Source organism: Myxocyprinus asiaticus, chromosome 13 (genome assembly GCF_019703515.2).
Source record: "Myxocyprinus asiaticus isolate MX2 ecotype Aquarium Trade chromosome 13, UBuf_Myxa_2, whole genome shotgun sequence".
NCBI lineage: Eukaryota > Metazoa > Chordata > Actinopteri > Cypriniformes > Catostomidae > Myxocyprinus > Myxocyprinus asiaticus.
This window is the reverse complement of record NC_059356.1, coordinates 48,661,338-48,677,142: the sequence shown is the minus strand read 5'-3', so window position 1 is coordinate 48,677,142 and position 15,805 is coordinate 48,661,338. Positions and strand designations below refer to the sequence as shown.

The following is a 15,805-nucleotide window of genomic DNA, read 5'->3' as shown; positions in this document are numbered from 1 at the left end:
GTCATCCTATCCTCATCCGTCATTGGGTGCCAGAAGTCGCCCTTTCGAAGTCGTCTGTCTCCCTCATTGTCTTCAAGGACTCTTATTTTAAAGATTTCCCCCGCACTACATTTCCCTGAGTTCACTGCCCTAATCACTTCCATCTGTTCATCGTCATCCTCACCTGCCTTCTATTCCCTTCTATTATCTATTCTAATAAAAGATAACAAGAAAATTAAAATAAGAATAAAAAGACATAAGAATTTAAAACTGAGTTCGGGGCATCCCTCAGTGGAAATACTGAACAGGTGTCCCAGGGGTCTGAAGGTCAATCACCTCGTGATATTGAAGCGGCCACACCCATGACCTTTAATAACCACCTTCCTGAGGTCCTAAATTCTGTCACCCCATGATCTTGAAACGACCACTCTCGTAGTCTTACATAACCCCTCATCTTTTACGTTCAGATGTTTCCACCAGATATTTAAATGAATAAAAATGAAAGAAAAAACTATACTGAAATAAAATGATTCAGAGCAATCAGTGAGTGCAGCACAGTGTTCAGTCAATAAAATACAAGATGCTTAAAAATAAATATAAAAAACTAGAACAAGAAAGTAATACAAATATATATATATATATATATATATATGTATACACACAGTTGAAGTCAGAAGTTTACATACACCATAGCCAAATACATTTAAACTCGTTTTTCACAATTCATGCCATTTAATCATAGAAAACATTCCCTGTCTAAGGTCAGTTAGCATCACTACTTTATTTTAAGAATGTGAAATGTCAGAATAATAGTAGAGATTATGATTTATTTCAGCTTTTATTTCTTTCATCACATTCCCAGTGGGTCAGAAGTTTACATACACTTTGTTAGTATTTGGTAGCATTGCCTTTAAATTGTTTAACTTGGGTCGAACGTTTTGTGTAACCTTCCACAAGCTTCTCAAAATAAGTTGCTGGAATTTTGGCCCATTCCTCCAGACAGAACTGGTGTAACTGAGTCAGGTTTGTAGGCCTCCTTGCTCGCACACGCTTTTTCAGTTCTGCCAAAACAAATTCTATTCGATTGAGGTCAGGGCTTTGTGATGGCCACTCCAATACCTTGACTTTGTTGTCCTTAAGCCATTTGCCACAACTCTGGAGGTATGCTTGGGGTCATTGTCCATTTGGAAGACTCATTTGCGACCGAGCTTTAGCTTCCTGGCTGATGTCTTGAGATGTTGCTTCAATATATCCACATATAAGTTTCCTTCCTCATGATGCCATCTATTTTGTGAAGTTCACCAGTCCCTCCTGCAACAAAGCACCCCCACAACATGATGCTGCCACCCCCATGCTTCACGGTTGGGATGGTGTTCTTCGGCTTGCAAGCCTCACCCTTTTTCCTCCAAACATATGATGGTCATCATGGCTAAACAGTAAAATTTTTGTTTCATCAGACCAGAGAACATTTCTCCAAAAAGTATGATCTTTGTCCCCATGTGCACTTGCAAACTGTAGTCTGGCTTTTTTATGGCGGTTTTGGAGCAGTGGCTTCTTCCTTGCTGAGCAGCCATTCAGGTTATGTCGATATAGGACTCGTTTTACTGTGGATATAGATACTTGTCTACTTGTTTCCTCTAGCATCTTCACAAGGTCCTTTGCTGTTGTTCTGGGATTGATTTGCACCAAACTACGTTCATCTCTAAGAGACAGAAAGCATCACCTTCCTGAGCTGTATGATGGCTGCGTGATCCCATGGTGTTTATACTTGCATACTATTGTTTGTACAGATGAACGTGGTACTGTGGTTCAGGCATTTGGAAATTGCTCCCAAGGAAGAACCAAACTTGTGGAGGTCCACAATATTTTTTTCTTAGGTCTTGGCTGATTTCTTTTGATCAAGCAAAGATGCACTGAGATTGAAGGTAGGCCTTAAAATACATCCACTGGTACACCTACAATTCAGTACACCTCCTATCAGAAGCTAATTGTCTAAAGGCTTGACATCATTTTCTGGAATTTTACAAGCTGCTTAAAGGCACAGTTAACTGAGTGTATGTAAACTTCTGACCCACTGGAATTGTGATATAGTTGATTAAAAGTGAAACAATCTGTCTGTAAACAATTGTTGGAAAAATGACTCGTGTCAAGCACAAAGTAGATGTCCTAAACGACTTGCCAAAACTATAGTTTGCTAATATGAAATCTGTGGAGTGGTTAAAAAATGGGTTTTAATGACTTCAACCTAAGTGTATGTAAACTTCTGACTTCAACCTAATGTTGACGTTGTTTCTGTTAAAAGTATTGTTACATGTATTAAAGTGAAGAGGAACATTTTAAAAATATTATTGAAATGTATTTGAACTATAATGAAACAGTAATGTTACATTTTAAATGTAGTGAATTTTTACCCTTTTTATATATGTATGTATGTATGTATGCATGTATAAATTCTCCAAAGTTTCTGTGGCCCCCTAGCACCCCCCTGTGACCCATGGGGTTCCCCAGACTCCAGTTTGAAAACACAGTTTGTGAGTTTTATTTAAATTCTTCTGAAGTCATACAATAGCGTTGCGTGGAACAAACCAAACTTAATGGCATTATTTAATTCACATCAAATATAGTGACTTCAGTCTTACAACGTAAAGTCTTCATTACAGCATACAGGTTTGAAACAACACGAGGATGAGTAAATTATAGAGTTTGGATTTTAGCTCCTTTCAAATTCCTTTAAAACGGTAAAAACGCTATTATTTCCCTGCAACAAAAATTCTGTTTATTTCTGTAACATGCAGAATGATGTTTTTACACTTGGTGTTTTTCTTGTGACATCACTGACTGCTGAATCTCTGCTGTGTTTGTTCAGGAGACTCCAGTGATGTTCAGATGAAGATCAGCAGATTTTGGAGAGGTTCATCTCTTCGTTTCTGACATGATTTTGTCCTCAGATGTTTGAGAATTACACTGGACACATCATATAAAGAATATAAAGTGGTGCATTTATATTGTTTAATTGCTGTTTCTGCTGTGGTTCGTACTGTAAAAGTGAATATCCAGTGTTGACAGCTTGTGCTAGCCTTTTATGATCCATATCTGAAATCAAGAAATGTATTACTGTAACACAGTTTTACTCAAATTACAGGCACTTGGGACCAGTGTAAACACATCCACATCTGTCCTTTTTAATACCATTGATGTTTCTTCATCCCCCAGTGCAGGTAAACCCTCTGTTACAATCTTTATAAAGAAGTACACATTAAACTTAAGTATTACTGAGCATCATGGGATGGTTTAACTCTCTCATGCCATATAAAGAGATATTGCTGTTGTGTGCACACTGTTAGAGCCCTGCGTTGTGTGAGATGTGCAGTTTGGGGATGTAGGTCGTGTGCTACATCAATGCAGAGTCTCTATTCTCTTTTCTTTCTGTCCTTGTGAGAGATGAGATCCTGTAGACCCTGATACAGTTTTACTTGTGCATTACTGTAGATATTTAGTGCATTATATGACTGTGCATTTTATATGCAAGAGGGAAGAAAAATGTTAAGGATTGCCTCACTGAAAACTGGTAATTGAGCATATTGACTTCTACAGAACTCTGGAAAAGGAGTCAGAGTCATCAGATAGGTCTTGGCCTTTTATTTGTGCAGTATTCAACCATATACACGTATCAAATGTGTATCTGAGGTAGTTTCTGAAATAAATAGGATAAAAAAATGAATACAGATAATCTGCATACTTCTATAAATGTAACATTAAATTACAGCCTCAATAATAAACAACATTATTATTGTAGTATAAAAGAACCAAGAAATATATGACATGAACATTACACTCAAAATGTAAAGAATTCACAACAGCCGCCCCCACATTTTTGCAGCAAATGGGTAATTAAGGGAATTCTCTACTTGTCTTTAGTGTTACCTTCTAGAGCAGGCAACTGTATAAGGTGGGCAGCTGGTCTGATGTAAGTTTTACTGCCAATGACAACTTCTGCAGTCCTCAGACATCCGTCACCACTGGGCAATGTCTTTCAAACTCTGCCTATAGGCCACTGAGGTCTAGGGAGTTGTGGGTCAACAATCAGTACAACAGAGTCTACTTCCAGGTTTTCTGAAGTTTTGTGCCACTTCTGTCTTGTCTGGAGCATAGGCAAGTAGTTTCTTTTGAAGTGTATCCAGAATTGGTCTACCATGTTTTGACAGTGACGCCATCTCCACCACCCCATGCCTCCTGGTGCATAGGCTACTTGAGGGAGTGATGCATCCCGCCGCCCCATAAGGAGAAGGTTAGGCATGATAGGATCGATGTCAGCGATGTACGTTGAAGCATAACCCAGTGATTTTGAGTTAAGGATCCCCTCTATCTCCACTAGGGCTGTGGAAAGAACATCTTCCGAGACTGCTTGGTTCCCAACTGCTACCTGGAGAGCGTTTTTTTATGGAGCGGACTTAATGCTCCCATACTCTGCTGAAGTGTGGTGTGCTGAGTGGGTTAAACTTGAAGTTGATCTGGTTATCTGCAAGATGGGTTTTCAGTTCTGGCTCCATGGCAGAAAAAGCTTCTCGTAATTCTCTATCCGCACCACGGAAGTTGGTGCCACAGTTTGATCGGATCTCGTTTGGTCGGCCCCTTCTGGCTATGAGCCGATGGAGTGCAAGAAGGAAGGCATCCACAGTGTTGAACATATGAATTTGGGCCACTCCATGAAGCACTTGAAGGTGAATACCACCACAGTCACTGCAGGTTTTTTTTAAATTACATATCTCAGGTGCATGGGAACGAGCACATTTCCAGCAGCACTTTCCCTCTGAGATCAATCAATAAGTTTGTGCAAAAAATAAATAGATAATTAAATTGTTATGAACTTTTAAAAAGCGCTTCCTGCCAGCAGTTGATGCATCACGTTGCTGTCGTGTGACGTAAGCGCATTGGCGAGTTCACATGAGAATTCAGAAGTGGCTTTTTTTACAATAGAAGAACAAACGTCACACGAGAGTTAGGCCATTTCAGCCAGCATCAGAGCCCTGGAGGAAAGTGCCGATTTAAAGTTAAAAACATTTTAATTAGCAATTTATTTTTTACACAAATGTATCGATTCGCTTCAGAAGTCATTCATTGATCAACTGGAGTCGTGTAGATTACTTTTATGCTGCCTAAATGTGACTTTTGGACAGTCAAAGTGCTGGCACCTGTTTATTTGCATTAAAAGGACCTAACAGAGCTCTATCTTCTTCTAAAAATCTTCATTTGTGTTTTGCTGAAGAAAGACAGTCATACACATCTGGGATGGCATCAGGGTAAGTGAATAATGAGAGAATTTTCATTTTGGGGTGAACTATTCCTTTAAGTCACATTAAACCACAATTATAGTATGCTTTTGTATAACACTACTCCTAACTTTGTGTCTTGGACACATTAGCATTAGGCATGTTAAAGGAATAGTTCACCCAAAAAATTAAAATTCAGACATTATTTACTTACCCTTATGCCATCCCAGATGTGTACGACTTTCTTCAGAACACAAATAAAGATTTTTAGAAGAATATCTCAGCTCTGTTGGTCCTCACCAGGGGTTAAATTGGGCCGTAACGGCATTCTGGCACCTTCGATTTCAAAAAAAGTTTTTGTTTGATCCATTTGACACATTCCGTCTCTAATTAGCAAATGTACTTGTTCAAATATATTTCAAGTTTATTTTGCTTCACTTTAGTCAGTTTTGGACGCTGGTAGAGACAACATCTACGAGAGCGGCACAAGACCACAAGCCCCCGCATATAGATGTGTGTTCCGCTTCTGTACCGCGCTGTGGTCCGATCTCTGATTCATAGAAGTCGTGTAATATGGAATTAACAGCTCACCCATTTCTTAGATCCACTGAAATGCAGTCGTAATTTTGCTTAGTTTATTAAAAAGCTGTAGCCATACACAGTGGTTTTGAATCTGGAATCACTCTCATCCAAAGTGAGATTACCATGGATCAAAAGACCACTCAACCAACACACTTGGATTGACGTCATGTGATTTTTATGGTTCCCCCTCCTCCGTAATCCCAATTTAACCCCTGGTCCTCACAATGCAAGTGAATGGTGACCAGAACTTTGAATCTCCAAAAGTCACATAAAAGTAATTCATAAGACTCCAGTTGTTTAGTTCATGTCTTCAGAAGCGATGTGATAGGTGTGGGTGACAAACAGATCAATTGGTAACTCCTTTTTGAAAGGACTCATATTTTCACATTTTGAAAGTGGAGATTTCTGGTAAAAAATGGAAAGAATAACATTTTTGGGTGAACCATCCCTTTACTGAATAATCGATGATCCATTATTCGTAGTTAATAATTTGATCGATTAAGCTTATTGATCAATTAATCAATTTCAGCACAAATGTGTTCCGTAATCTTGCCAATAGATGGAGAAAAGACTGTCTATGCAGTCATCCACAGCTAGAGGGCGCACTGCCTCTTACCGCTGAATGTCAGCAACACAGAATGAGAAACACTGCTTGTAAAGCTGAAGTGGGGATCAGCGTAAGAGTGTTTCTCTATAGATGACATTACATTAACAGCTTAAACTGTGATGGTGTGTTTAAGTACAACATGACAACAAGCATTGTTGATCCACTGTTCTCCCTGTATCATCCACACTGATAATAACGTCATTTCTCACTCATAGATCATGAGGTACATTCATTATTACCAGTGTAAAGCTATTATTATAGCTGGAGTACGTAATTTATGAGACACTAGTGCCACCGAACAGAATTGCAAAAATAAATGTTTTTAAAACAGCTTTCTGAATATGCCCCTTGCCTACAGGTATTCAGATAGTCCCACCCCCAACTCACGCCATTGAGTGCACGGATAGAGTGTGCGGAGGTAGGCAGGTACATAGTTAGACAGGCAGTTAGGAGATCCAATCCAATTTGGGCTGAATTAAACAATTGGATGGGCATTTTACAGGCCTGTGACTGCCACAGATAATTTTTTGTTTGTTTGTTTGTTTTGTTTTTTTGTATCTGAGCACTTGATTTATTGATTGCTGTCAGGATGCAAAGAGATTTTAAACCAGTATAACAAAAAAAATGCTTCTGGAATAAATTGCATACTCTAGCTTTAACTGTATTAACATTATTTTTAGCCGTTTTCATAACAGTTACTTTACGTATATAAATGCGTATGCTTTAAGATTTAAATGTGCAAAGAGTTTTGCAAAATCAACTCTGGAAAAAATAAAATAATGGCTTATAACTCTTAAAAAAGGAAGTTGGGTTAAGTGCTTGGATTCATTTTATCGAAAACCTTAAAAACAATGATTTGGAACAATTTTGGGAGTTTGCTGAATTAGTTTTATATATAAAAGTGTCCAAAAACCTCCACGAGCCAGTACACTGATGTTTTTCTTTGAATGCGCTCATCTCAAAAATCATAAAAATACTTGAACTTATATCAAATTAATATGTAATTATGAAAAACTAGCCACATGGTATAACGAATGAGGCTGGTATCCTTTCAGCCGACCACCAGAGGGTGTCCTCTCCTGAATACTGACACTCTACCGTTTCTTCTATGGTGACTTCCTGTTTGCATCATATAAATAGCAATGCTTTTCCATTGTTACTCTGCGAAGTATTGCCAGTTTTGCTGAACTATCAAGTGTTATTCTCATTGCTTGTTTATTGCCTACTTGTTATGACCATTGTGCCTGCTTTACTGTATTACCAATTTTGGATTACTGTTTTGCTCTGTTTGCCTGATTGGAAACTACCCATCTCTGTCTTGTGTTTTGGATTTGTCTGCTGATTGTAATAAACTTCTTGCATATGGATTCTACCTCCACCTCCATGTTGAGTCCATTACATTTACATTTATGCATTTGGCAGACACTTTTATCCAAAGCGACTTACAGTGCCCTTATTACAGGGACAATCCCCCTGGAGTAACCTGGATTTAAGTGCCTTGCTCAAGGACACAATGAACCAACAACCTTCCGCTTACCAGTTCAGTGCTTCAGTCCACTAAACCACCACCACTGTGGCATGGTGGTGGTGTAGTGGACTAAAGCACTGAACTGTACAGTACCACCACTGTACCACCATTACACATGGACACTAATATTCCATTACTCTTCTTGTTCACAGTCGGTGTATGTGTGCTCTCGCTCTACTCAACCACGTGGGGCCCATATGTTGTTTTCAAAAATGGAGTTTAGTATTGCATACTATGTTATTACTCTGTTAGTATATACTGTAAGTGTTACAGAAACAGTAAGCACAGTATGGTAGTATACCATTCTGAACTCAGCTTTAGTTCCTAACATGCTAGACATTCAATGGTGACACTCTTAACTTATCTGTGATGCTGTAGGGGAAAACAGCTTGGACATCAATATGGGTAATGGGTAATAAAACACTCCAAGTCAGGATTTCAATAAATTTGAGATAATTTACTGAAGTTTTTGTTCTCTGCAGTTCCAACATACATGCATATAATAGAAGTGAAGAAGAGCTGGTTAATAAAAGAGACATCAGTAATTATAGTCACATGCAAAATTTGATTCAAAGCGTCATTGTTATTTGTTTTTCTAAGATTCTGGTAGGTTACAACACAACATATTCTAGATCCGCCTTCTTATATACAATAATTAGTGAACATTAATCAAGTTCTCATTATCAGGTTTAGTAGACTTATATGCAGGTGTCAGAGGTTATCTATCAGATGTGAACACTTTTCTGAATGTCTGAAGTTCCAGTTATTTCGCTACAATAGAGTCACATGTTAAAAGTAAACTTTAAACAAGCCTACAACTACTGTAGATAATCTAGACAGGGTAGCTTGTGATTTTTTTCTTCACTGCAGCCTTTCTGTGGCCTTGTTTGTGGAATGTAGGCCTCACCATCTGCAAAACATTAAGGCAAAACAAGTCGAGAAAGAACAAAAGCCTAACAGGATGACTCTGAAATTATTTTATTAGTAGTACTTAAAAGTTGTAAAATATACGTCTAAAAAATTAATGATTAGAAATATAATATATCAATGGTTTCGTTAATGAACCATGAAAGAAAACAATAATAAAAGTGAGGTAAAAATAATAATGTAATGAAATCTCTCAATTCTATATGATTTAATAAATGGTGAATCAAGTGATTAATTGATGATTAAGTATATGAATATTATTGAACATGTATGAATAAATGCAGTACAATAAAAATGCATATTCTCTGGGAGCCGTGCTAAATGAATAATCAATGTTATTATATTCCTGGCATGGGCCAGACCCTCAGTCACCCCTCAGATAACATACATTACTTTTACATGTAATAAGTATGATGATTAATAAAAATAAAGAAAATAAAATAGACAATCATAAAATATTGATTAACAGTAAACAAGAATAATAAAAAGAGAAAATGTAAAGCAAAGAGATTAAAAACGCACACCCACAACGCTAAAGATCGTATTTCAGTTAGTGGATCCCAGAGAAACCGATGCTATTAGAGACGGCATTAGTCACCATCGGCTTGTAGATACCTCAAACGCGATAGAGGAGGAGTTATGTAGATGAGCAAATGAATGCGCTAATTAAGTTAGGAGAGGCGCTAAGTTAACACCAGATGGCGTGTGACCTTTATTTAAAGCATGACGACCCACAACGTTTAGAAAAAAGCTTAATATGGCCATACAAAACAGGAGAATTTTGACCCTCTTGGCTTTCCATACATACATATGCACAGTCACGTGCGCGCACACACACACAAACTCACACACGCACGCACACACTCGCTCGCGCACACATTTGCTCTCACACACTCTCTCTCTCTCTCACACACACACACACACATATACGCACACACACATATGCTCTCACACAAACATACACACACACGCTCGCACACATACGCTCGTGCACACATACACGTTCGCGCACAGATACACATATGCTCACACAAACATACGCACATAAGTACACACACTCACACGCTCGCGCACACATACACGATCACACACACACACATATGCTCTCACACACACATGCTCACTCAAACTCACACACTCTCGCTCGCACACACATACGCGCACAAACACACACGTTGGTTATGCTATACTTGTGAGGACATCTCGTAGACTTTCATTGATTTTATAGCAGGCTAAAGATATATTCTATCCCTTATCCCTAACCCTACACCTAAACCTAACCCTCACAGAAACCTGTGCACTTCATTAGATTTAAAGATAAACATAATTTAGCTGATTTATGAGCCTTTTTTACCAGAAATGTCCTCACAGAACAGGTTGATTCTCAATACTTGGTCCTCACAAGTATAGCAAAACCTGTACGCAAACACACACACACACTCTCACACAAACTCACACACTCACACACACACACACACAAACTCACACACAAACACACACTCTCACTCACAAACACACTCTCACACAAACTCACACACACACTCACACACACACGCACTCTCTCACACAAACTCACACATACACACACACACACTCCACTGCGCGTCGTGACCACATTACCACCTCAGGTGTGCATTATTTTTAAACAATTCAACGGGCTGAGTCAATTATTCATTACATATGTAATAATGTTTTTTAAATATATATTTAGTACCTTCCAGCGGCCCGTCCCATACCGGAACATTTATATTTTATATTGTATTCTGTAATTAAAGGGCTTCTTAAACTGCTCTATTAGTTGATATTTATTTAAAGTATTTATTCAAACTCTCAATAGCATCTTGCTTTGAGTGCTTCTTCCACTCATTTGGAATCTGACCCAAGCCCTGGAACTTTTTATCATAATGCTCTTCCAGATATTTCTGGAATCTGCACACAAACCACTTCCAGTACGACAGCTCAGAGAAGTCAGGAGTGATGCTCCACTCAGCATAATCGTCTCCTGCTCTTCTGTATTCTTTGCATGGATACCACCGATCTTCTGATTTAAAACTTTTATCACTTGTCACTAAAGTTGTACAGAAATCAGTGCAGAGATCCTGTGTTCCATGGTAATGCCATCCTTTCAGTCCATCCACTCGATGAAAAGGAACACTGTGATCTCCATCATGGTTTTCTATTGTGTTGGTGCAGATTGCAGCACAGAAAGGACACTGAACCCAACAGCACTGACAGAAGTGATCAATCAGAATCTGATCTGGTCTATATTTATAGTCCAGATTTACTGTACTGAATTTACTGTTTATGCCAGATATTACTGAAGGAAGTTCTTTTCTGATCACATCTTCTAGGAGGTTGAAATCATCAACACCATCACGACTCACTCCACTGAGGACTTTTTCAGAGAATATCAGCACATCTGAGAGCTTCTGTGTGAAACACTTCAACCACAAATCAACATCTCCACTGTTCATTTTAACATGTTCAGTAGATTCATGAGCTGCTTCCATGATCTTCTGCTGCAGGAGTTTCATGTTCATTTTCATCTTGGGCAGAACACTGACACTGAACTTATCAGTGATGTACTGACTGACTTCATCTCTGATGAAACTCTTGAAGTGATCTTTGGGATTCTGAATGTAGTTCATATATTTCTCAAAATCCTCCTCTTCTGCCAGTGTCTTCAGGATGTGTTTCTCCAGTTTTGATCTGTTTCCATTCAGTGATTCACAGTTTGTCCTCATTTCATCTGCTAAATCTATCGCAGTGTTTTTGTAGACACTCTGTTCGATGGGCTCCTTCAGTTTCTGACAGATGATCTCACCAAATATTGCAGCTGATGTTGCACCTTGACAATATTTCTGGAAAACACTGTAGTACTCTTCTCTTTTCTTCTCCATGTAGAGAACAGGATCATTGGCTTCTCTGAACAGTCTGTGTTGGTCAGTGAATGTCTTGTTTGCTCTCTTACAGATAGAAAACACCAAATCCATGAAGAATTCATTCTTGAACACATATTTTACAGGCCTTTCCTGATGATCTAATATTCTTGCCTTTATATAGCCTGTGAGTTCCTGAATGTAGCTTTTGTTGTAGCCCATCTTTGCAATGTTAAATGACATGATCCTTTTGTCTGTCTCATGAGCAATTTCATTGACTAACATTCTTATTTGGGTTTCATCCTCTTTAGACAGAGCAACACCTAATATCTCTTTACCTGTTCTGTAGAGATTTCTAACAGGTCCTGTAAATCCACTGGATTTCTTTAACTGCACATAATCTGAATAACACGGCACAGAGAAAATATCCCTGCTCTCCCCCCGGGGGTCTATAGGGGCACTTTTATTGATATCACTGAGAAGTTGTTTCACATCTCTTAATATGTCAATGTCTTTGATTGGAGGAGTGTCTCTGATGATCTTCTTCACATGCTGTTCCCAAAAGGAATCAAACTCTTTCTTCAGTGTCTCTTCATCTTTTGCTTTGTCTTTGAGTTTTAAGGCAAGTTCTTTGCTCTTTTCAAAGAGAGTGTTTTCATGATGTGTCCTCTGAGCATCAATCTCTTTCTTCAGGTCGCGCTGCTGAAGAATCTCATTTAATTTCCTCCTTGTTTCTCTCACAATGTTTTCTTGAAGCTCTTTGATTTTTATTTCAAATGAAGCTTTCCACTGTATCAGAATTTCTTTTTCTTTGTCTTTCTCAAAGAATTTGGTCATTGATTTTTTCACTTCTTCACTTTTCTCTTTCAGTTCTCTTTGAAGATGTGCTTCATCAACCTCATGAATTGTTTCATTTTCTATTTTGTTTTGTAGTTTGTTCTCAATTTCCAGCATGGCACTCCGAAGACTCCAGGTCCACTTGCTGTATTCTGTCTCTAGTCTCCTGTATGTTGAAATCTCCAGAGAATTTCTGAAGCTGAACACAAATCGTTCATTCAGCAAAGCCTCCCAGAGATCTTGAATACGATCTTTCAGGTCTGTCAGCATAATTCCATCTGATTTTGAAGCATGAGAAATAATAGATTCTTTTAATTCTTGAACATTTTCACAGTAGTTTGGGTTTGGTGGTGCCATGGGTGGGCTGCCCTCCCAGAGTTGTGCAAAATACTTCACATCCTTCCTTATATCAAATGCAATGACATCACTGAATCTTTCTGCATCATAGACTTCATCTTTAGCAGCAAGTTTTGTCATTTCATCCAGTTTCTCCAGCAATCTTCTCCTTCCCTCCATGTTTTTCTCTCTAGCTGAGGTGTCTGAAACATTCTGATGCACAAACATGCAGCTGGGATTCAGTCTGACCTTCTTCATCCTCAGGAAGGCCTGAACAACAATCTGAAGTGTGTCCTGCATCTCAGATGGGTTTTCTCCAAAGATGTTGATCAATGTCAGATTTGCTAGACCTACAACAAATGTGGCCAGTTCATTGTCATGATGTCTTGTTGATCTTCCAGCCAGTTCTAGAGCACGAAGTCCCTCAGTATCAACCACCAGAATATAGTCAAACTTTAGTTGTTCTTTCATCTCCTCTGACACTCTGACCAGCTGCATGAAAGCTCCTCTGGTGCACCTGCCAGCACTGACGGCAAACTGCAGTCCAAACATGGCATTCAGCATGGTGGATTTCCCAGAGCTCTGAATCCCTAAAACTGACAGCACAAACACTCTCTGGTCTCCCAGTTTCCTGATGAGTTCATCTAGAACAGCAGAGATCCAGATCAGAGGAACATGAGCAGCATCTCCATCCATCAGCTCCAGAGGAAATCCAGAGATCATCATCTCTGCTGCAAGACTTGGGAGAGAAGAGAAGTGAAACTGCAGACCTTTCTTGTTCTTCTTCACAGATGAACATGATTCATAGATCTGAGCTATCTCTCTCAGGATGTGCTCCAAACCAAAGGTTGCTGCTTGAAGTTCCTCAGATATTTTCTCAAGTTCTGTTTGTTTACCTATCAGTTGCTCAGATTTATCATTATTTTCTTTCATTTTTAAGACTGTTGACCACATTTCATCATACTTGTGATGTAGAGCAGAAAGGTCAGCTGATGTAAATTCATCCAGGATGATTCCAAGCCATTTGAGGAAAAAGGCCCTCTTATTTGCAACATAATTTGCAGCAGGGTAAATTTGTGTCATAAAAACCTTCATGAAGTCACTAAGGACACATTCATGCTGCTGTTTACGGACATCCATCAGTTCTGTTTGTTTTATACTTATTTCCCTTTCTAGTTCACTCCCTTGAGGTCGATGAAGTTCTTTGTTCTTCTGACTCCACTGATGCCACAGTTTTCCCTGACAGGGCAGAAATGATTCTTTGATTTGTGTCAGATCTTTATTCTCCAGTAATCTCATCATCTGCTGTGCTGCTTCTTTTGCCATCCTGCAGTCTTCATCATCATCTTCATCTACTCTGATATCTGAGTGTTTGGACACATCTTCAAGTCTGAAAATAGAAGTTGATTCTGAAGATGAGATTGAGAGACAATCATTTATAGCTCTTCTGAGTTCTTCAGATACATCTGACTGGTTTCGGTCTTTCAGTCCTATTTTGTATTTTTTTGTTTTCTTTGTCTGAATTACAGCAGATTTGTCCTCAGCAAAAAGGCAAATGAGTGGCTTTGAGTCTTTGTAGAGTTTTTCAACTTTTGTCATATTTTTGTCATCCCTGTTAAGCTGTGGTAGAATAACAACATTGACTGATGACATTTCCGTCAGGATCTCCAGCTGTTTCTCATGGTCTCCTGCATCACCATGTAGATTACAGAACGCCACACAGTCATTACATTTATCTGTGTTTTTTCCAGAGGGGCAGTACCAGGCGATCTCCACCACTCCATCCATCAGTACTCTGGTTCTGCTGCTGCCTGGGCAGTTCCTGTGGAAGAACGTGTTGTGTTTCTCATTGATCAGACTGTTCATCAGCTGAGACTTGGATGAGGACACTGATCCAAACCTGAAGAAACACACCATTGGAGTTTCTGCCTTACAGACTGACTGGACTTTACTGATGATTTCCCCTGTATCATCAAATGTCTTCCAGCTCTTGTTGATTTGTCTAAATGTCCAGAGAGGAAACTCAATGTGTTGTGTGAATGGATCCGGTACAAGCAGAGGCAGAGCATACTGACACTGTGACAGTTTAGTCACCATCAGCTGCTTCAGGAAACTATCAGCACAATGAAACACGGCCATCTGAATGTCCATTGGGTGAACAGGGTCAGATTTGCTTGTTTCTTCATTAGCCAAAGACATTGTTTTGAAAAAATCGCCTTCATCATCATATGAGTCATTGTCTTTTTGTTGTGTGTGTTCTTGTTCAGTGGTCTCTTTAGTTTTAATGTATCTTGCTCTGTAGTCCATCAACAGTAGTTTTTTTATGAATGTCTGAACCAGTTCCTCCTCAGCACAATTCTCGGTAGACTGCGATGAATCTGCAGTTATCTGAAGAACATCTGCTCTTTTCAGTTTGTTGTGGTGCCTGCATTCAAGATGTAATCTGTGAAATACTTGCTCAGTTTGTTCCCCTCCACTCTTTTCCTGTTTTAGGGATTGGACTGGACTGACTCCTGTCATAGCAAAGTCCATGTTTTCTCCCTGTTTAATAGACAAAACAATATCAATGAAACTGTAATCAGTGTTTTCCAGTACTGTTTTATACAACTTTCATACTTATCTGACCTCTTTAACCAAACTGTAAAGAATGAAAAAAAAAAAAAAAGATAAAATGTTGTAACAATATATAACACATTCTAGAGTGTCATGGAATCATACATGCTAAATAAATAATTTATCATGAAAAAATGCAAACTGTGTAAGTTCATCGTGTGATGAAATGAGAACACATCTTCAAGTTTGAAAAAGCTGATTCTGAAGATGAGTAAATCATCAATGGCTCTTCTTATTTCTACAGTTA

General features: G+C 38.8%; 1 protein-coding gene across 2 annotated transcripts in view; it reads right to left on the bottom strand.

The window, feature by feature from the left end:
* Positions 1-8,402: 8,402 nt before the first annotated feature.
* Positions 8,403-15,805, bottom strand: part of LOC127449807 (interferon-induced very large GTPase 1-like) — a 39,594-nt gene continuing 32,191 nt past the window's right edge. For both annotated transcript variants that reach the window (XM_051713364.1, XM_051713363.1), the window contains one exon: positions 8,403-15,486. In XM_051713364.1, the coding sequence (XP_051569324.1) occupies positions 10,699-15,477 (4,779 nt within the window). In that variant the 5' untranslated portion in view covers positions 15,478-15,486 and the 3' untranslated portion in view covers positions 8,403-10,698. The remainder of the gene's footprint in view (positions 15,487-15,805) is intronic.